This window comes from Pongo abelii, chromosome 12 (genome assembly GCF_028885655.2).
Source record: "Pongo abelii isolate AG06213 chromosome 12, NHGRI_mPonAbe1-v2.0_pri, whole genome shotgun sequence".
Lineage (NCBI taxonomy): Eukaryota > Metazoa > Chordata > Mammalia > Primates > Hominidae > Pongo > Pongo abelii.
In genome coordinates, this window is record NC_071997.2 from 121,197,028 (window position 1) to 121,220,255 (window position 23,228).

Consider the following 23,228-nt stretch of genomic DNA (forward strand, 5'->3'; position numbering starts at 1 on the left):
GAGGCTCAGAGCGGCTTCATATGACCTATCCACACACTGTGGAAGTGGCCAGATGGAGACTGAATCCAGGCCTGTCCAGCCCCAAGGCCCTCACCCTTCCTTGTCTGTGATACTGCCTCCAGAGAGGCAGGGAGGCCTGTGCTGGGGCTGGCACTAAGGCCCATAGGGGTGGAGAGTGGGAGAGGGAGAGAGATGGAGAGAGAGAGAGAGTGAGAGCGAGAGAGAGAGAGAGAGAGAGCTGAGAGAGAGAGAGGGAGAGAAAATGAGAAATCGTGTAATGGACCAGAGGTCAGGATGAGACAGGTTGTGAAGGTCGCACAAACCAGTGTTCTGGGCAGCCTTAATACACAGCTCACCCCAGATAGGAGATGCCCCATAGGCACTGGGCATTGCACCACCTGACTGAGGTTGTTTAAGTCTAAGAGTACCCTGGGATGCAAAGCTGTTTCTGTACTTGGGCAGACTCTTGAGGCTTCACCTGGGAAAGAGTGGGTTCTTGGATTGCAGGTGACTATGAACAATGGACACAGGCCTTCCAGAACCTGAATCATACCTGACACGTGGATGGCTATCAGAGGCCATTGGGCTCACTTGCAGGGACTTCACCCTGTGCACCAAGGCAGACAGATGGCCACCAGGCAGCTTCCTCTGCCTAGAATAACAATCACAGAAAGACACACCTACCATGTGCCAGGGGCTGTGCCAGGTGCTTCCCAGAGTCAATTCATTTAGTTCTCCAAACACTGTGGGTATTACGTCCCATTTTTTTTTAATTGGAGAAACTGAGTTTCAGAAAGGTTGAGTAATTTTCCCAAAGCCACGCAGCTTACCATTTGTCCAGCCAACCAGCTCCTCTTCCTCCCCCAGCCCATCTCCTGCAGGTAGAATCAGTCATTTCTATTGCCCTCGCTTATATCACTTTGTTTGCCTGTGCCCCATTAGGCTGGGAGCTCCTTAAGAGCAGCCCCAGATTCAGCCTTCTTGTTCTTCAGAGCCCAGCATACGGTGGTCACTCAGTGACCCTTCGTCCAATGGTGAATGTCTAAGGAAACAGTGAGTGGCTGGCGTGACTGCACACAGTCAACCGATACCCAAGACCATCTTCACGCTTTCTCGGCGACATGGCTCCACCAGAGGGGCTGCATCTAACAGGTGTTGAAGCCATACTGAGAAGGAAAGGTGCTCCCATGACTCACGCTAGTACCAGTAAGAGGTGAGAGTTCTGGTGTCTGTTTCCTCCCTGTTCTGCTCTTTCTTCCGCAAGCCCCCCAGGGACTCCATACCCATACCCGCTGACATCAGGGCGCCAGTCAAGTCTAAGGTGTGGGCCGACCCTGACATCAACTTATGACATATCTCACTTTTCAACTACATGTAAGGACTTGTCCTCAGCAAGAAAGTGTTCCCTAAGAAGGTCCTTATGTGGATTTATTTTAACAGATACAAACATTTTGCATGTAAATGGGAGTTCAATAGTTCCTGAGGACCCGTTACTGAGTTATAGCAGGCGTGTCCCATCTTTTGGTTTCCCTGGGCTACATTGGAAGAAGAATTGTCTTGGGCCATACATAAAATGCACTAACACTAACAATAGCTGATGAGCTAAACAAACAAAAAAAAAATCGCATTTTTTTAATTGAAGAAACTGCGTTTCTTTGCAAAAAATCTCATATTTTAAGAACCTTTACGAATCTGTGCTGGGCCATGTTCAAAGCCATCCCTGGCTGCATATGGCCTGCGGCCCATTGGTTGGCCAAGCTTGATTCATGGCCTGCATATATTTTCCCCAAAGGGGATGCTGATTTGAAGGAGGCACAAGTTCTACAGGAAGGGTGTGAGCTCGGGCAGTGGACCCAAGGCCAACCACTGGCTCAGGCTGACACACCAGAGAGACAGCTGATAGGCATCATTTAGACTCCTAAGTTCCCTGACCCACCTTCTGCTCACAAAATGTGCAAAGCCCTGACCTTGTCCAAAATACCAGAGATTCCACATGAGAAGGACCCTAATCAACAAAGCTTATTCTGTTTAAATAGAAGTGCCCAGCAGCGGGAGTCCTGATAAAAACACTGTGTATTTCATCACGCAGAAGAAAGGAATTCACTCCGTGTTTAGAGGCGTGGCGTTGGGCAATCTAGAAGACCAGCTTTTAGGAACCTGGGCCTAATCCACCAGCTCACACATGAGTGGGTTCCCTCTGCAGAAATAGCACCAGGAACATGAAGAAACAGCTGTTTCTGAAACTGTTGGAGCCACCTGGTGTTGTCCCTGCTACTGTGTGCTGTTCCTGCGTTTCCCAGAAGAGGCGTGGGACGTGGGAGCCAGTCACAGAAGCCTTGACTCTAAAGAGGATTTTTAAATACAGAACTCGGACACAGCCCCTTGACTTCGAGTACATCCAGTGCCTTCTCCCAAAGCATCTGGTCTCCTGAGACAGCTGCAACCCGCAGCAAAGCTGTCAGGAATGAGGGCCACGTGCGGCTCATCTGGGCCCGGCCAGGGGAGAGCAGACAGCCTGAGTCAGGGCTTGCCAGGACGTCAAGTGAGGATGGCCATCGGAGCCGCCTCGCACACCCCTGACTGAGCTATTCTGGGTCACAGACACCAACATCCCAGCAGGATCAGGACCTGAGAGAGGGGCTCTAGACAGAAATGGGCCCATCGCTTGGCAGAAACGACAACACAGCGCTGGAGACAGTGAAACTCTATGACCACCACTGGCTCCACCAGGACTGTAGGCAAAGCTGGGCACTTCTGGGTCAGGAAGCCACCCACAGCCGGGGGTGCATGACTCGTCTGGCTTGTGACTGAGGGCTGCCCCTCGGGAGAACCTGCATTTCTGAGCACATTCGCTTCCATGTAATATGCGGTAGGGCTTGTTCCCTGGCCTGGTGAGATGGGGAGGAGGGGGTTGTAAATGGGGAAGGACACAAGGCCCGGGGCGTTTGGTACCCAGACTCTGCCAGCACTCACACACCAGCAAGGCCAACAGGATGACTCGGTGTGATTCAGGTTTTCAGTGGCTGCAAAACCAGCCCGCCAAGCACTTCTCCACTCACCCTGCCAATGAATGGGCGTCCTTTCCCTGTCCCCAGGCCAAGTCACTACCAGTGGCAGGCGAGGGAAGGAGTCAGCAGGTCACCACGGTTCAGCAAGCACTGGGCACCCGAGTGCTAGGGAGGAAGGGATGAATTCCCAAGATGCGACTCACAGATTCGGGCAGGCTTCCAGCTTCTAGGCCAAAGCAGGGAGAAGCAGGAGCCCAGCACAGCTCCTGGTGCAGCCTCACAGTGGCTCACGGGGGCTGCTTCCTGTTTCCCCTGCATTGGCCACAGGCCACGAGGAGTTGCTGCTTCAGCCTGGAGCGAAGGCAGAGCTCAGGGATGCCATGAGCACAAGAGCTGGGCGAGGCCAGGAGACATCTGGGTTGCGCGGTTGTATCCAGAAGCAGCCGGGGGCTGGCCAGCGGGAGCACACAGCCCTCCGATTGCAGGGCTGCCTATCTGAGTGGCAGCTCCTCTTAAAAACAATGCAGAACAAGCCCAAGGCCCCATAGAAAGGGGCGTTGCCCTTCCCAGAACTTGAGCTCGGGAACTGCGCATCTGTTCTCACCAGACACAGCTTGGGGCTGAGGAACAAAGCGCCTTCTCTGGGCCAGAGGTAGGGGGCCCAGAGGCTGGGCAGGAGCCCCTGTTCTGAAGGGTCCCAGGCCCACACCGCAGATGCTGCTGACGTGCAGAACCACTCTAAAGAAGAACACAGAGAGGCAGGAGCGCAGAGGAGGTGCAGCCAGGGGAGGCACACCTGGGCGTAGCCAGGGAGGGGCGCAGGACACTTCGAGGCTGAGGAGACCCACGTGTTGGGGAAAGGATCCCCCCCAAAGGTGTCACAGCATGAAGCAGCAGGAAGGAGCTCCCCTGGGCCACTGCTGGGATCAGTGGTGCCATGGAGGAAGCGAGCCCAAATCTTTGCATCACCACGTAGGCAGTCACCTCGCCCCCCAACACTCGGGGCAGGACAGAAGCTTGCTGTCTGCCCATCAGACACCCTGTGCTGCCTTACAGACACCTTGCCTGCCAGCCATCCCCTACTCATTTCTGACCGGGACCCAATTCTCTGGCCAATCCCAGGCTCTAGCACTGTCTTGGTGCTGCTTGAGAAACATCTAGTTTAAGTCAAAATCCAATGTCTTTTTAATACATAGACTATATGTACCTATGGACTAGAGGTGAATATATATACATCACATCAAATTCATCTGACCCAGTATTTCAGGAGCACCCACTATGTCCCCAGCCTGCATGGGAAGCTGGGGATTCTGGCATGAACGGCACCTTATCCTTCCCTTGAGCAGCTCATTCGAAAGTCAGCAACCCCATCAGAAAACCAAACACCACATGTTCTCACTCATAAGTGGGAATTGAACAATGAGAACACACGGACACAGGGAGGGGAACATTACACACTGGGGCCTATTGCTGGGTGGGGATAAGGGGAGGGAACTTGGAGGACAGGTCAATAGGTTCAGCAAACCCCCATGGCACACGTATACCTATGTAACAAACCTGCATGTTCTGCACATGGATCCCGGAACTTAAAGTAAAATTTAAAAAAAAAAGGAGAGTCAGCAACCGTCAGAGCCATAGGATGGTGAAGGATGCTGCCGATCTCACAGCAGTGGGAAGGGGCCTGCCCACTGGGTAGACAGGGGAAACATGTTTTATCAATTAAACTTCAAAACTCAGACCACATTTATAGTGGTCAATAAAATCTATGGGAGGATATTGATTTGGACTGAGCTCCTGCGCTAGGTCCCAACAGACCAACCCAAAATGGAGTCACTCAGGCTAAGGTTCCACTCACCAAACGAAAACCTAAGCTGTTTCCTTGTGAGATCTGACCTGCCAATAAATCAAGACAGAGATGATAGCCAAATCCTTAAACAGGCCAGCTTCCCTCTGGCCACCCGCAAAAACAAAAATAAAACAAAAAAACAGAATTTCACAGCAATCAATCAAAAGGGGCCCAGCTACCCTGAGCTGGCATAATAGGGAGATCCCCTCTGCTTTAACCCATGTGAGGAAAGAACCTGAAGTTAACCAATCTGCTCCTCCCTTACCCCTCATACCCTGACTGCATCTCCAGATGCCCTCCCTTGCCTCCATTCCAGCCATGCTGAGCTCCCCATATTCCTCAAATACTCCACCTTAGGGCCTCTGCACTGGCTTTTCCTCCCCCTGCAACTCCTTTCCTCCAAAATCAAATGGCCAGCTCCCTCATCACCAAGTCTCACTCAGATCTCATCTGCTCAATGAAGCTGCCGACCACGGTTGGCCCTTCCCTGTCCGAATCCCTGGTCCTTTTACCTTGCTTCATTTTTTTCCATTGCAGTTTTAGCCTTGGGCGTGTTCTATCATTTACATACTTATTATATTAATTGTTTATGAACTGCCCACCATATGAACTCCATGAGGGCGGTGCTTTACTTTTGATTCGTTTTGTTTGATATATTATGTTTGTCAGATTTGTTCACCAAAGTATTCCAAGTTCCTAACACAGTCATCAGCACATCATAGGCTCTTAATAAATATTCTCCAGTGACTGAATTGAATGAACTGTAGCCTCATGACCACCTGGGGCCTTGGTTTTCAGGTATTTATTTCATGGGCAGGAGCACCAAAGAAGCCATGTGACAGCCCAGATGATGGATGATCATCAAGATTCATGGATGCTGAGAAAGTGGGTGGAGAGTGGTGACAGAGAACCTCGGCTGTAATACTGCTTGTATATTTCTTAACCTAGTGGTGAGGATTCAGGAATTTTTTATATTATTCCTTTTAACTTTTGTATGTGTGAGAGATTTTATATTTTAACAAAATTAACAGATGTTTAGTAAAAGGCAAAAGATATATGCAATCTGAAGAGAACCCAGAGTATAAAATTAACAGACATTTTAAAAGTTAGCCGTGCCTATCATGTGCTCAGCCCTGGGCTAGGTGCCGGGCTGGGAAGCAGATGGGGTACACCAAGGACCATGGACTCATCTTCAGAGAGTTTGGTAGGTGCATTATGAGATAGCGCTGCAAGCTTCAGATACACACCCAAGGACAGAAGGTACAAGGAAACCAGCCCAGGATTTGCAGGCAAACACATGACACAGACACTCAATGCTGCAGAAGTTCAGAGGGCATGGAAGCGGAGTGGCCAGAGGGGTCGGAGGAGGTTTACCAAGATGCTGGAGCAGAGCTGAGCTCTGAAGAGTCCGGGAAGAAAAAGGACATCATGGAGACTAGAATTCATGGCAGCGTGCTCTCTGAATCCTTGCACGAGCCTCTCAGATAGGCTCGAGTAACAATAACAACCTAAACCCCACCTTAGTTTCCTCACGCATTCTTAGAGTGGATTATTCTGTACAACCTACAAAGTCTTTTCTGTTTCAAGGGTTCTATGCTAGGCATTGGGGATGCAGAGATTTTAAAAATATATGGCTCTTGGTTGGGCATGGTGGCTCAAGCATGTAATCCCAGCACTTTGGGAGGCCAAGGCAGGTGGATCACCTGAGGTCGGGAGTTCAAGACCAGCCTTGCCAAGATGGTGAAACCCCGCCTCTACTAAAATACAAAAATTAGCCAGATGTGGTGGCTCAGGCCTGTAATCCCAGCTATTTGGGAGGCTGAGGCAGGAGAATGACTTGAACCCAGGAGGCGGAAGTTCCAGTGAGCCGGGATCTTGCTATTGCACTCCAGCCTGGGCAACTGAGCGAGACTCCATCTCAAAAAAAAAAAAAAATATATATATATATATATACACACACACACACACATATGGCTCTTGCCCCCAAGAATTCACAATCTAATGTGGGAGTCAGACATTAGTGCCCCTACGAAATTTGAGAGGGTGGTACAGCAAATATCATTGCCATCCCCATTGAAGATGAGGAAATTGAGGCTCAGAGAGGTGCCAAGGACAAAATGTGATCCCTGTCTCAGGGAGCGCCCATGGTGGGGATAGTTTCAGATATAAACAAGAAGCTCTGTGCCAGGTGACCGCTCACACCACAAGGAAACTATGAACCACCAAAGGGGTGCTTGTTGAGAATGCAGATTCTGATTCAGCAGGTCCAGGGTGGGGCCTGGGAGTCAGCATTTCTCATTAGCTCCTCCAAATAGTGCAGGGCTCTAGATTTAGACCAGCTCAGACTGCTGACCAGATCTTTCAGCAGAGTGCCTGGTTCACGTTAGAAAATTCTGGGATCTCTAGATCAGGTTTCCCAAGCCTGGCTGCACATCAGAATCACATGGGCAATTTGCTAAACATGCCCAAGGCTCAATGCCAGAAATTTCGATTCCACAGGGATTGGACCTAAGATTCCATCATCTCAAAAAAAAAAAAAAAAAAAAAAAATGTTGTTCAGGTGATTCTGACAGCCCTTTGGACCACGACTGTACCTGGCCGTGCTGGGACCCTGAGGATGAGCGCCCCGCCTTTTCTATTTCTCCAACTCTCTAGCTCCACCTATCGGACCCATCTTGTCTGTCATAATGACCCTGAAGCTTCCTTCCAATCAAAACTGGGCCCAAGTCTAGAGAAAGCCTCTAGGGTAGGAGTTGGCCAGTCCCTACCCAAAAATAATATTTCTCTCCAACTTCAGCTGGCCTCAATGCCTTAAATTTCTCAGGCTGAAAATACATTCCTAAGATCTCAGGGGCAGAGCCAGAATCCTATTTATCTCTGTATCATAGGGCTTAACAAAGGGAAGAGGATAGGCCTGATATCTGGAGGTAGAATTTAAATGAAAACTTTGAGGTAAGCATTGTCCTTTTTTCTGACTATTTTCATCAAAAACATCTGGAGAAGGGCAATTTGAAGGAATTTTGTCCTGTGGTTTTCTCCTGTGACACAAACTGGGAACAACCAGAGCACCATGTACCTGGGAGGAAAGCAGAGAAGGAGACAGTGGGTGGGGGAGGAAAGAAGGAGGTGGACGCATGTGTAGGGCACGTATTGTGCTCCTTATTGCTAAGCACTATTTGCTAAGCACTTTAGAAACTTATGCCACAAGATCAGATTCGACTGAAGAATTCACTAGCGTTACATATTCCCAGGCCCCACTCAAATCTACTGAGTCAACATCAGCAGGGGTAGAACCCAGGAACTTTGCAAAGCTCCCAGGAGTTTCTGATATTTGGGAACCACTGCACTGCCTTGTTTAATCTGCACAGCAACCCATTTTACAGATGAGGCCACCCAAGTGCAGAGTGACTTACTGAAGCCACACAGCCAGTATGTGCCAGAGCCAAGGCACGAAGGAAAGGGGACCAAATTTTCTAGTGGCATTTTCACAGAAAGCAAAAATACTCAAAATCCCTGGGGGAGTAAGGACAGATGCCTTTTTGCTTTACATATGCCAGCATTTCCTCAGGATGCACAGCAAGGTATGTTCAGTGTGTGGACTTCATCCTGGGTGTCCCCAAGTGAGTCATTCTTCAGATCGGAAAACAAGGGCTAGGGTTAGGGTAACAGCCTGTAACAAAGTGACAGCCCCCAGAACTCACAGTAACAACTCTTCTAAGGAAAAGGCTTTCCATTTTCATAGAATAGTTAGATTGGCAAATCAAGGGAATCACACACACACTCGCATTGTAGGTCAGGGTTTCAGAGAAGCATTTGATAAGATCTTTCATGATGCTCTAAAGGATAGTTGGATAACCTGGGTTGGGTAATAGTATATCAAGCACAGCATTTAGACATTCTTATTTCTAAGAAATATGGAAATCAACTTGGATGGAGGCTTCTCATGCCAGGCCACTGGCTCTATTCTTTCTCTTTCCTTGTTAGACATTTGATCAATATTGAAGTGAGAGAGAAAGCATGCTTGTGGCTCATGGTCAAGATGGTATAGTGAATTTGTATTTTGAATCACCCCCTCTGATCCAAGCCCACAGTATATCAATGGATAAGCAAACACAACATAGCAGGGCTCCAACAGCAGTCAGTGTGCAAGAACCAAAGACAGATAGAAGTGTGCAGGGTGAATGGAGATGAAGCCACAGGCCCGGCACAGTCTCTGGCCTGGAAAGAGGTAATGGCTGGAGGTCAGCACCTGAGGAGGAACGCATAGATGGGACACAGGAGCCAGGCTTCACACTGAAGGTAATCCTGGGAAGGGATTTCCTATGCTGGTGGAAAGAGGCTTAAACATGTCTGCAGCCCTACTGCTTAGGGCCAAGGCAATAGAGGGAAGTGATCCAACCTTTCAAGCTGGAAGGAAACCAAAGGCTGCTTCGTTCAGAGCCCAGATTTCCCCATATCACTATAAGACAGGAGCTTGGAAGTGCTGTTATAAGGCCTGGCTCTGGACTGTGCCCTGGGAACTGGGGAGGCAACTACAAACCACAGGGCTGAGGGTGGACCCTCAAATCACCCAGCCTTGTTGCTAGAGAACAAAGGACTAGGAGTTGGCGTGAGAGGTATTAAAGGAGAGAAAAAAAAAAAAACCCACAACAAGATTTTTAAATCCACTCAAAATGAGCCCTCAAGCAAAATGTCTAATACTAAGGACAGCACACAAAATAAATATTTGGAATATAGACTTACATCATGATGTATCATATTTTCATTTAACAGTCATTATCAGGTTATTGAACAATCTGATAATGACTATTATATGAGAATAATTGAGATACATAAAGACACAGATTAAGGAATAACCTCCGTTAAAAAGAGAAATTATGAAACAGAAACATATCAAAAATTAAACAATGAAATAAAGGAAAAGAATCTATTAGAAATACTGGAAATGAAAAACATAGTCATTGAAATTAAAATATAAATATCAATATAGTAGATAAAACCTAACAGGAAACATAAAAGAGAGAATTAATGAAGTAAAATATAGTAAGGAAGCATCCAGCAGGCACAGCAAGTCAAAGAGATTAAGAAAGAAGTAAAACAGCAGCTAGAAGACATGGAGGATACAGTAAGAGGTTCAAATTTGTGTCTAATTGTGCCAGAAAGGAAAATTAAGGAGATCACAAAGAAGAAGTTTTTGAAAAGATGTTTGAGAATCTTCCAAAATTGATGAACGAGTGATGAGTAAAAAAGCAGACTCTGAACACTAAGAAGAGTAAATAAAAATAAATCTACACCTACACATTACAGTGAAACATAGAGCACACATGGCAAAGGATAATATTTAAATGTCTCATGGAAGACTAATGCTTTTTTAAATATTGAGGGAAAGCAACTGTTGACCTAGAATTTTATAATGAGCTAAACCACCATTCAAGAAAAGAAGTGCAAAAAAAGAATACATTTTCAGATAAACAAAAACTAAAGGAATTTGTCTTCCATAGACCGTCCCTAGAAGAACCATCAAATCGTGAACTGAGACAAAAGGTTTGGGATACAAAAAGCAGCAAAAAGTACAGATAAAGATACAAGAGGTTGGACATATTATAATTAACATTTTTCTTTTTTTTACTGAAAACAATAACTGAAATTTTTAGGTTTTCTTTAAAACAAAAACTAAAACTCTGGACAAGACTAATAAGATAGGGGTATACCCAATGGTTGTCAAAGTGAGCTGAGGCCTAGGCCCTGTTTGGCAAGAGTATAGAAGTAATAAATAAATTTAAACTGTGTTAGACAATATTTGTTATACAGGTATGTTTTCTTTTCTTTTCTTTTCTTTTTTGAGACAGTCTCACTCTGTCACCCAGGCTGGAGTGCAATGACGCAATCTTGGCTCACTGCAACCTCCACCTCCCGGGTTCAAGAGATTCTCCCTCCTCAGCCTCCCAAGTAGCTGGGATTACAGGCGCCCGCCACAACACTCAGCTATGTTTTTGTATTTTTAGTAGAGATAGGGTTTCGCCATGTTAGCCAGGCTGATCTTGAACTCCTGACCTCAGACAATCTGCCCGCCTCGGCCCAAAGTGCTGGGATTACAGGCATGAGCCCCCATGCCCAGCCTATAGGTATGTTTTCAAAAGCTAAGGAGAACCACTAAAAGAATATAATTTTGTTCTGTGATTATGGAATTAACTGAGCAAAAACAGAAAAGAGGATAGAAATTTTTTTTTCTTGATTATAAATTCAACAGAAGTCAAGAAAAGAAAGCAAGTCAGTCAGATTTTTAAAAGTCACAAAATCAGTATGTTGGATAACAAAATCAAAATCTGTAAGGACCTTGTCAGGCCTAAAACCAACAAGATGACATTGAAGACAAATATACTAAGCCTCAAAAGTCCATTGTAGAACTTCTAGATGGCAAAGCCTTAGCCATCAGCAATTCATGCGAAAAAATCAGAATACTTTGAAACGATCAGAGCAGTTCATTAATCTCTCAAAGCTCCTCCATGTGTAAACTGAGGCTAAGAATCACCTGTGTGTTTCTTACAAGGATCGGTAGGACAAAATATGGAAAATGTCTCGTAGGGCCCTGGCATGGAGAGAGAGCACTCAGTAAACAAAAACAATAATCAACCTGGACATTGATCATTTTCGAAGCACTTTGAATTATCCATAAATTTGGAATAAGTTGTGTTTGCAAAATACCATTATACAAGTCGGCTGCTCAAATTCAGTGTTCAGCATAGAAGACTTACTGTTCCTTTTCTTTCCATCTGGTGACCTCTCACCCAGTGGGCATTTCTAACCGGGTAAAAACTAGAACTTGATCGCGTCTTGCTTCACCATTAACTGCGAAGTGCCTATCAAATGGCTATTAATAACTCAATTTCTGCCTGGGTCAAATCAGGTGAAGAAACCGACTAGCCAAGTCCCTTTCTCCTTTATTTCGAACTGTTTTGAAACTCAAATCACCTTATCCTTAGATAAAGAGAATTCACTCAAGAATTTCAACAAAACTCTCTTATTATCGGCTGAAAATGTTGTATGTATTAACTCATTTTCCATTTGTCAACACTCCGCTGTGGCGAGGGGTCGTGATTCGCGCCGGTGCGTCCTGTCCCGGGTCTCAGCGTGACAGCGCCCTCTAGAGGGTATTTCTGGGCCAGGACACCGGGACCCGAGCGACCGCAAGATGTTTCTGCGAAGGGCTGCACTTTTATGGGGTAAATGAGGAACAGGCGGGGCCTGAAAAATATAGCAGGGCGTGGAAACTGGATCCTCCCAGCTGCTGCCATGCAGAAAGTCTCAGTCCTGAAGTCTGCAGACTGTTACTCCGTGCTGCTCTAAAAAGAATTCTAGCCTGCAACTCCAGAGTGGTAGCTCTGGGAGGTTACTTCCTCTAGGAGTTTCAAAGGAGGTTGCAAGGAGCCCTGGGGTGACTGTGGGGAGAGGGAGGGTGGAGCTGGCAAGGAGGTGGCAGGGTTGATGTAGGAAAAAGAAAGGAAGCTTGAGAAGGGAGGGCTCCAAGCTCTCCGTCCTTTTATCTCCAGCAGTTGCTCCATTCTTATTCCATTTACAGACAGGGACCTGCAGATATTTTCAGCTATAACAAGAATTCCGCGTCGGAGAGTGAAGCATTAAGAACTATGGAGAGGCACAACTCCCTGGGCCACCACTGACACTCAGAGTCCCTCCAAGCAGAATTAACAAAGAGGACCTCTGGGTGGACAAATTTCAACAAGGTACCCTTTCCCCTTCACTGTCCCAGCCAGCCTCAGTCCCAGAGCCCAGCGGGCGTGATGAGTCAAGCACAGGTTGGGTTTCAGCCCCTAGTCTCCTCTTAGCCAGCACTCCATGCAGACCATAAACTGCAGAGACTCAGCTGCAGCCCTGCCATGGCCTCATTTAATAAAAGTGCACATCACAAGCCACCCACCTGATAAGGCTGGTCTCCAATGCTGCCTCCCCCGTGAGTGTTGCTTGGCTACTTTTGAGGGCACCCCTGTGTTTGCAGCATCCACACAGGGTCTCACGCAGTCTATGGACAGCCCTATGGGGAAGGTGTCATTGCTACAAATGTATTGCAGGCCTGGTCAAAACCACATGGTCAGGGATAGAGCCAGATTCTCTGAACTGTTCAGATTCTCTGTATTTCTCTCCTACTAAATGCAATTCTCCCCTCTACAGAGTCTCATTCTCTTCATCCTAGTAACAATAAACTCTTCCCAAGTTCAGAGACAAAGCCCCCTGTCCCTGCCTTGCTGTCCATGCTGTAGGAGATATCATATCCCCCTGCGTCTCCCTGAGCCCAGCCGCAGAGCAGCTTACAAGAGTCTCACAGTCGTATTTATTTCAAATTTTCAGTATCATTTGCTTATATACTTTATCAAGGCCTAGAAGGATCTCAAGAAGCATATGATGAAAAACAAAACTGGGTAATAGAATTGTTTAAAAACAGATCAGGACCAGGCCCAGTGGCTCACACCTGTAATCAGCACTTTGGGATGATCACTTGAAGGCAGTAGTTCAAGACCAGCCTGGACAACATAGCAAGACCCCATTTCTACAAAAAATTTAAAACTTAGTTGGGCATGGTGGTGTGTACCTGTTGTCCCAGCTACTTAGGAGGCTGAGGTGGGAGGACCACTTGAGCCCGGGAATTCGAGGCTGCAGTGAGCTGTGATCACGCTGCACTCCAGCCTCAGCAACGCACCAAGACCTCATCTCAAAAAAAAGATCAAAAGCTATGACATGGAGCAGGATTCAGAATGCTGGGAGAGAGTGGAGAGAATGATTCCTGAAATCTAGACTGCAGATAATCCTGCCTTTGAGCACCAAACAAAACTCTGCCCCCAGCAGCTGGGGCAGAAGAGGAAAGGTGAGTGCCCAGGCTCTACTTACCCAACAAAAGGACCCATATCGATTAATCACTAATGGACACACATTCCAACTGCAAACACTGTGAGGGGCGTATTCATGGGTCCTCACATAGGGGTGATAAGAGCAGAAGGTCAGCGTCAGATCCCCTCGGAACACGCCCACAGGCATCTCGTTGCTCGTTCGCATGAGAAGGAGAGTGCTCTTTCCCGTGGGCGTGTGCTCTGCCCGTGGTGCCCACGCCATGGCTACCCACCCTGTTCCTGTCCCTTTAAACCGGGACAACCCATCCACAAAACTCACCACATAACCTCTGTCCATGGCCAACACACACAGGCCTCAGGTGTGCCAGACCCTCCAGCACCGTCCTTCCCCACCAGCCTCCATCTTTCCCAGAGTCCGTCCAACCCAACGTTCTAGCCTTCCTCTCCCGTTTCACCCTGGGGGCTAACTACAGAGCACCTCTTGATTGCTTTTGGGCCCACCCACTTTCTGGTTCCCCCTTCTCCAGGCACATCCCACCCACACTGGGCAGGGCTTTCTCAAAGGGACAGCCCAGGGGCTGTGGATGATCACATGATAAGTGCCAAAAGCAGGGTCGGGGATCCTCAGCACATTGATGAAGCCCAGAACAGGCCAAAGCTCACCAAAGACCTGGGCGCGCTCACCTGGTCATTTCATTCCTGCATCTGTTTCTTCAGCAAGTTCCAGGTGCTTGCTATGTGGCAGTGGCCCATCCCAAAATAACCACAATAGAAAGTAGGGGCCAAATTCTAAAAGCGAGCCGGTGGGTGGTTGAGAATGTAGGCATCCCACCAGCTGGGGGGTTTCCAGGTGGCTGGAGAAGGCTGCACTTACACAAGGCCTGGAAGGATCACTGGACATTGATGGTGGCAATCTGTCTCCCAGGATGTCCAAGCACTCTATCAATTGAGTGCAACTCCAAAAGAAGAAATGGGGTTGGATAAGCAGAGGCACGGGGAGAATGTGAAGGGCTGAGAAAAGAGAAACAGAAGGAAATCTCTGGAAAGAGAAACAAGACCAAGTGTATTCCAAATCTAAATGCAAAGGGAAGTTCAAAATGGTACCTGAGTTTACACACATTGCTCGATGGGAAATCAGGAAGTGACTTTTAGTCTTAGCTCTGCCATAGGCATGCCTAGAAAAGACACCTGCTACCCTCTAGGGGACTCGGTAACCTGTCTCTAAAACAAAAGGATGCACCAGATCTGGAGTTCTTAAACTCTGTATTTCAGGGACTGAAGTTGTATCTCCAGCCTAGATTTCTCATCTGAATTCTGTTAAAAGGTAAACTGAGGCACAATAAAATTCTAAAGAGTTTATTTGAGTAAATGGTTCAAAACCCTTTTCTGCTACCACCTGGTTCAAACCACCTTCCCCTCCCGCTTGGATTATTACAACAGCCTCCCAACAGGTCCACCATGTCTGCCGTACCCCGAAAGCCCAGGAGATGGGTCCCCTTAACATAACATTCCAAGGCAGAGTCAAGGCCAATGCCTCCATGCTGGCTTGTGCTCCGCCAGCCTCCACACCGCTCTCACACCATCTCCTCCCACTTTTCCCGTCCTCTCAGCTCTGGCCACACTGGCCTCTTGGCGTTCCTCAAACCTGCCAAGATGCTTCAGCCTCAGGACCCTTGACACCTCCTGAGGCCTCCGCTCACTCCTCAGCTCCTTCAAGTCTTTGCTCACATGTCACCTTCTCAGGGAGGCCTCCCCAACCTCCCCATTGAAAATTACGTCATCCTCCTGTCTCTGGCTCCCTGTTGCCTTCCCCCATTTTCTTTTTCTCCATAACCCCCTCTCCCCATCTGACATGCGTGTTACTTAGACACTTGCTTATTCTTTTCTCCCCAGCCTGAACTGTAAGCTCCAGGAGGGCAGGATGTTTGTTTTATTCACGGCTCATTTCCAGTGCTTAGAAGAGTGCCGGCCACAGTGTCGCCTAGTGAATATTTATAACTAGAATAAGCAAATGAGTGAAAAGACAATAATCTTTTATAATTTTCATTTCAGGGAGCATGCGTGGTAACTGACATAAGGTTGTCAACTTTTAATCTTAAAAAATGAAAAACAATGGAAGGAAGGGAGGGAGGGAGGGAGGGAGGGAAAGTATTTTTCTTTTCATAAAAGATACTTTAACCTCCCCAAAATAGAAAATGCCTTCTCCCAGGATAGATAATAGTCTCTCCCAGGGAATTTGAATGGGCCAAGTCACATGAACATATCTACCCCACAACATTATCTTATTTTCTTTGTTCACCATGGGTCAGTGAAAACTTTGGCACGAATACTCCATGCCAACCACCCTCCAGCTCTGTGTTACTCTGGTTCTTCCTTCAAAAACAAGAGAGTTGGGCACATGGCTCATGCCTGTAATTCCAAAACTTTGAGAGGCCAAAGCAGGAGGATCATTTGAGGCTAGGAGTTCAAGATCAGTTTGGGCAACATAGAGAAACCTTGTTTTTACAAAAACTTTAAAAAAAAATTAGCTGGTTGCAGTGGCACACACCTGCAGTCCCAGCTACCTGGGAGGATGCGGTGGGAGGATTGGTTGAACCCAGGAGACAAGAGAGTCCATCACCCTGGCTGGCCCTTGCTCTAGCAGACACACCTGCTTACTACGTCAGAAGCAGCCTTGGCACTGGGAAGGGTGGGGGCTCCAGCTCCAGAAGCCAGCTCAGACCCAGAGCTGCCATTCGGATCACAAGAGCCAGCGTGATACCTGCCAGAGGTTCACAGACTGTACAGTTCACACTGAATTTTCAGTAAATGGATACTTTGCCTGGCAGCTTCTTCTAATCCATCTTTCATGCAGCTGCTATGAGAAAAGTAAGAAGACTCTTCCGAGCTCACCTCACTCACCCCCATGCTGGGCTGGTAAAGCAGCGTCATCAGCCCCAGTTTAAAGATGATGAGCCCAGGGCTGGAAGAGGCTCAAGGCGACTTGGGCAAGGTCACAGCTCAGTTTAGAAGCAGCAGAGCCGGGATTCCAAGCCAGGGCACCTGGATGACAAAGCCTGGCTTTCACCACACCTGTCCCTTCCTCAGGTGCAGCAGAATGTTCACATAAACACCAGCCGTCCTGGAGGAATGGAGCGGCAGTGCAGGGCAGGGCAGGGCAAATCTGCTTACCTCGATGACCACAGCATTGGTGGGGAGCCACGCCCCATCTTCTCTCCTCTGCATAGAGTCCAGGAGGAGGCAGGAGGCAGGGACAAAGAAGGGCGGACCTGTTACTTCCCAGAGTAAAAGCCATCTCAGACCTCCCTGTTTCTCTTCTTCCTTCTCAGTCCCTCATCCCCATCCCTCACGTTCAACTCCAGGACATCTGCTCCCATGGGCTGCCTCCCTTCAACTGCTCCCATCTCCCCATGTCTGGAGTCATCATTTCAAGTATACCCAGCCCAGCTCAGCCCATTCTCTTACGCTCTCTACCATACACTTGAGCATGTTTAAATATCAGAAGACAAAATGACACATGACGCATTTTATATGATCTGCATTATTTTATGTGGTTCTTAGCTCGCTGGCTATTACTGAAATTCCAAATCAAGTGTTCTTCTCCAGCCCCTACAGAGCCTGCAGGGGTGCAGAACCGACACTGACAAGTTAAACGGCAATAATAGGGCGCACCACAGTTCGCAGAGTACGTGGAGTCACATAACCCATTTGAGCTTCACAATCACAAGCGTCACAAACTGAGTCTCTCAGGGAAGGGACCTTGTTGAAGGCCTTGCTTTAGACACTTGCTCCCCACTCTGGCCCTGACCAGAGGGGCCGGGAAGACTACTGGGGCCCCCCAAGTAGCCGGTGAGAAAGGACCTTTGGGAACAGGTTTGGGTGAGGGAAGGCTACACACTGAGGTGCTTTGGCTTAATAGGTGTGTGCTAAATAGGGTGACTGTTCCAACCCAACACCTATGACAGCAAAAGAGGGTGCCATAAATAATTACAGGACAATAGGCATAAACCTGAGTGACCCAGACAAACAAGGACTTGCGTTCGCGTGCTAAGGGTGTGCCCTGGGTCGGGCAGTCTGGGAGACTGTGCTAGGTGCTGTGGGGACACTGAGATGGTGACACCCTCGCTGCCCCAGGGAGTGTGACATTTACTGGGAGCAGGAGATGGCTAAATACATACTGGGACATGACCACAACCATCTCTGTCACTTAAATGCTATGTTCAGAGCCTTGTCTCCTGCACTCCAACTTTACAGAGGGAAACAAAATCTGTCTGCAGCAGAAAGATGACGATCGCGACGGGAGCTCCTATCCCCAACCACGAACTGAAATGGTATGGAGATGGAGGCATTTGAACTGGGCCTTGAAGGATGACTAGGGCTGTGACCGGTGCGGGGGAGAAGGGATTGAAGATGGGCATCTGTGCCGGGGGCAGGATGTATTCACTTGGCAGCTTGCTACAAGTTCAATCGCAAACATATAACAGCACGGAGTTTAAGCAAGACTTGCCTGGCTGCTCCCCTGTGACCACCGACTTTGCTCGTGCTCATCCTAATTTCTTGTCCCTAAGAAAAGTCACATCAGACACTGTGGTTGGGTTTCCAGGAGGCAGGTGGTTTCCTATGTGTAGTGGCAGACTGTCACCTCCAGGGGGCGCTCAAGGCCTCCCCACGGCTCACCTGCAGGAGGAGTGGGGCAAGCCCAGGACGCTGAGAGGAGAGAGAGGCCCAAGCCCCGCTCCCCACGGAGGCCTGCAGCTTTCTTCTCTGCTTCCATCTCACCCACAACAAACACCCCAGGCGCCAGTGCCTTCAGGCCGGACAGAGGTGGCAGCCTCCCGAGAGCCCTCCCAGGACCAAGGGGGCAGCCCACGCAGGCGTTTCAGGGGGTTCGCGGTATGGGAGAAGTGGACCCTTTCTCTGGGTTTGTCTCCACACCCGGCCACCGTCAGGGGCGTGCGCTCCAGAGGTCCCTGTAGAAAGGGACCCCAGAGGACGTCGCCCAGCCTCTGTTCAGGCCTCTGGTTGGTGAAGCCAAATGAACCCAGGTGGCAAACAAAAGCTCTGGGTAGATGGGGCCCCAATTCCAACCCCCAAGCCTACATGGACTGGAGGTGACAAATGGGTCCAGGGTCCTGAATGGTCACCTCCCTGGAGACCCAACTAACACGCCTGGCTCAGCACGTCCCAGGGGCAGCACGGGGACGTGGTAGAAGGAAAGAACAGAGCCGACGGGCGTGTACTAGCCTGTTCTCGCACTGCTATAAAGAAATACCTGAACCTGGGTAATTTATAAAGAAAAGAGGTTTAAGTGGCTCACAGTTCCACAGGCTGTACAGGAAGCATAGCTGGGGAGACCTCGGGAAACTTACAATCATGGCAGAAGGCGAAGGGGAAGCCAGCACGTCTTATATGGCCGGAGCAGGAGGAAGAGGAAGAGAATAAAAGGAGGTGCTACATACTTTTAACCAACCAGATCTCTCATGAGAACAGCAAAGGGAAAGTCGGCCACCATGATCCAATCACCTCCCATCAAACCTCTCCTCCAACACTGGGGATTATAATTCAACAGGAGCTTTGGGTGGGGGACACACATCCAAACCATATCAGGGGGAGAGGTGGGGCCAGCCTTTGAGGGGTCTTGAATGCCAAGCTAAGTGACTAGAGGAAGACTGAACTCAGAGTTCTTCATACAGAGACAAATGCAGCATCTGGCTCCATGCATTTTCTCGTACAGTGCTCTCTGAGTCCACTGGGCCAGTGTAAATGGATTCAGTGTCTTGGCAGTATTTACAGTCCAGCCTATCACCACAGGCCGTCTGCTTTCAGGTGTAGTGCTGGTATTAATAATAGCTACTGTTTATCAAGTACCTGCGAGTAGTATATAGTTAGGTATTATAAGCTTCATTTTATAGATGAGACAACTAAGTCTTCAGCAAATCAAAAGTTGTAACTGACAATGCTGGGGTGTGAGTCCAGGCCTCGTGGCTCCCGAACCTTGGCCTTCACTCTGGGTCTTACATATTTGGCCCGTGACTGCCTGCTATCTTTCGTAGGCGGGGTGCCTGACCAAGACGAATGTCACCACACGCACCCTAACTAAGAAAAAAATAAAGTCCCAACAGCCCAAGGAACAACCCCTGCAGACTTAGCTTTAGGGGAACACACTGTACTCTCATTCCCCAGCCTTTGCTCAAGCTGACCCCACAGCTTGGAAAACTCCACCCCCATCAGCTCTGTTTATTGAAATCCTATTCCTTCTCCAAGGCCAGCTTCTCAGAGAGGCCTCCTCCGGCCCTGCCAGGCTCAATCACTTTTGACCTGTGCCCTGTGAACTCTGTGGCTTGCCAGCTGCAGCCCCACCCATTCCCATTCCACTTTGACCTCCTGCAGAGGAGGGAGAGACCGGGCCTTACACGCCCCCCCAGATCCCCCTGTTACCCCACCACAGAGCTCTGCACACACTCAGGGCCCAGAAATACTTGTGGCGCAGAGACCAAGCCCGGAGTCTCTGGGAGTGGCCATGGCCAACAGCACAGGTGATGCTGCCAACTTAGCAGGTGCCTCCGAGGGCTCACGCTGCCGCCAGCTTCCCTTTTCCAGCCCCAGGAATGAAAACAGCCCCATGGCGGCTGAACCACTTTTTAGAAGTCAGCCAGCCCTGCCTGGGCTTCTGGCCAGGGCAGTCATAGCTCCTGCCTCTCCCACCCACATCTCCTGCATCCCCCCTCAGCATTCCTGGACTGCTGTCAGTCCTTCGGGCGCCTGCCTGATCTAGGTCCCAGTTCCTCTTCTTTGCTGAAGCCCCGACTCTGGGCCCAGCCCTCCCTGCCATCCAAGGACCAGTCCCAGACTCAGTCCCCAGCAGCAACTCCCAGTGACGCTCCCAGTTTCACGGCTCTGCAGCCACCCTTCAGCAAGCAGGTCAGATTCCTCCAGGTGCAGCACCAGCCTGAGCCAAGGCCAACGCTACCAGGCCCCTTCAGAAGCAGAGCCTTGCAGGAAGCCAGCTCTGCAGCTTGAGAGGAAGCAGGCCAGACTCCCCCCACCCCCATCACCCTTCAGAGCCATGGAGGCCCGCCTCCCCCAAGGCAAAAGGCCATGGGCACCGCACAGAGACGGCCAGGGCAGGGCTTGGGGGAATCTAGACCACAGTGGATCAGCCATGGGGCCTGCTGAGGGTTTTAGCCTGGGGCTTAGTATCCCGTTCGTCTGTCAACAAGCATTTATCAAACACACAGGAAGGTTGTGGGATTGGAAGAGCTATGGAATACAAGGGGACACGTGGCTGGTTTGACATCCTCTCTGTAGCTTCATTACAAGGAGCCTTCAGTGAAGGAAGCACCACCTCTGTTTACAAAGTCCCCAGGCTTTTGTGTTATTTAAACTTTCCTATATATGCTACATATTCTACAATGAACATGCTTTTATAATCAGAAAAATAATTAATATCCAATAAAACATAAGCAGAAAACAGACATAATATTAAATCAGTATTAAATCCAAACTTCCACATCTGTAGGGAGGTGCAGGAGAGAACGAGGGTTGGGCTGGGCCCCAGGAGGCCTGGGTTCCTCTCCCCGTCTTCCACCACTCCCCTCCCAAGGTGCTGTGCGAAAGTCCCAACTTCATAGCCTCAGTTTTCTCAGCTGTCAAATGGGAATAGCAATGCTGTGCTCCCCACCTGCCAGGCTTCTGTGAGAGAGATGCCATGATAATAACACCTGCATCTCAGGCTGGCGAGAGAGTCAGTCCCGCAGGGCATGAGGCAGCGCTTCATAAGAGCCCCACCTGCCCACTGGGAAGATGCGAGTGCCATTCTCAGTCAGCACCGGGCAAACTTAAGAGACATTCCAACAAAGGAAACAAGACAAAGCCATTATAATCCCTGACTAACCACAAAAATGGTCTACTTAATCTGAGCGTGGGTGTCATTCACCTACACCGGGATCCCGAGAGGAGGACCTGCTCCTGTCCCCATCACGTAGAGGGATGTTGTGGACCAGCCTGATGTCTGTCCCCTGCAGGCCTCCGGTCCATTCAGGAAATACTTGCCCAAAGGGCCAAGCTGCAAAACAGTGCAGAGGTGGGAGCAGGATCCACGCCTCCTTTCTCCCTAGACAGCCCTCACTGCATTGCAGCCTGGACACCAGCCCCAGAAAGGCCTCTTGTCCCGGCAGGAAGGCACTGCTCTGAGGATGGAGCTGACTGAAGTGACAGACGACAAGTGCTTGGGGTCCAGCAGCGGGAGGTTGGCCTGCCTCGCCACTCTATCCCCCTAGGATGCAGAAAGCCCTGGGGCCCCCTGCCCCCAAGCATGCTGAACCCTCTCTCACTGCCATCTCAGCCTCTGAAGCTGAGGACCACAGCAGGTGTCCCCGACGCACCATTTGGAGCAGTGGTTTGACACATTATCCTCACTGCAGCCCAACCCCCTGGCCTCTGGAAGAAACGGCAGGGTTCTGAATTCTAGCCCAGGCCCTACCCTCGGGACTCACTGCCACTCAGGGTTATTTGAACGCCTTCCACTCCTGCTTTTGGCTTTTTTGTGAAAATAACTACTTTTGTGCAACAACAACAAAAAAGCCTTGGCTGCTAGGATGAGATCTGAAAAGGGCAGTAGGGACAGCTGCTGGCTTTGGGGTCCGCAGGAGCCCCACAGCACACACAGCATATTATTGGAGACAGCACTGGTTAAATGACCGCATTGGAGGGGTCCCTTCAACTCTCCACACCTCGTTTCCTGGCCTGCACACAAACCGGACAGACAAGGGTGTTCCAGCACAGTGCCTGATGGGCTGGAGGCACTCACGAAGCTCTGAAGTCCGATTTTAAAGATTAAGCAATCACTGTGCATTTTCCATCCAAGGCAAAGAAAAAAGCCTTTAATTCTTGAATAAGTTCTACAGCCTCCTCTGTAAATGCAGCCTTCTGAATAGGAGCCTGTGAGGAGCAAGCGGGGACGGTCACTTATCTGGAGAAGTGTGAATGCACAAACCCATCCTGAACAAGGCGCTCTGGGCACAAATGTTCCGCGGGTCCCACCAGTACGCGGGCACCTGGGGATGGAAGGAGGAAGAGCAGGGGCTGTGTTTGCAGATGGCCACATGGCCGGCCCTTACCCATGACCAAGCCGAGTCTGGGGAGCTCTTGCCCTGCGAGGTCTCCCAACTGGAGCTGCGAATGCCGTCCTGTTCCCCCATGGCCCACCCTGTGGGGTGCTGTCTGCCTCCTCATCCAGCATCAGGAGAGAAATGTCCCCCAGGCAACACCGGCTCAGAAGCTGGGAGGCTGGGCTGGGCGACACCGGAGCCTGGGCAGGCGGTGCTTCCCTTTGCACCAGTCCCGGGAGCCCTGGCCAAGTCACAAGGCTCAGCAAAAGAGCAGAGTGTTGAATTGCAAATCCTCTCCTACCTGGGGACCAGCTGACAAACAACTCCCAGGATGCAAAGCTTCCAGAAGATGCCAGTTTCTGTCAACTTTGTGAAGGGGGAACTAGAGAGCGGGGAATGACCC

General features: G+C 49.4%; 1 protein-coding gene across 3 annotated transcripts in view; it reads right to left on the bottom strand.

Annotated features, from left to right (window-relative positions):
• Nucleotides 1-23,019, bottom strand: part of LPIN1 (lipin 1) — a 158,874-nt gene extending 135,855 nt beyond the window's left edge. For 2 of the 3 annotated variants that reach the window (XM_054548373.1, XM_054548371.1), the window contains exon 1: nt 22,835-23,019. In XM_054548373.1, coding sequence (XP_054404348.1) covers nt 22,835-22,915 — 81 coding nt within the window. In that variant the 5' untranslated portion in view covers nt 22,916-23,019. The remainder of the gene's footprint in view (nt 1-22,834) is intronic. The other variant, XM_054548372.1, reaches the window with a different exon arrangement.
• Between the last annotated feature and the right edge of the window lie 209 nt (nt 23,020-23,228).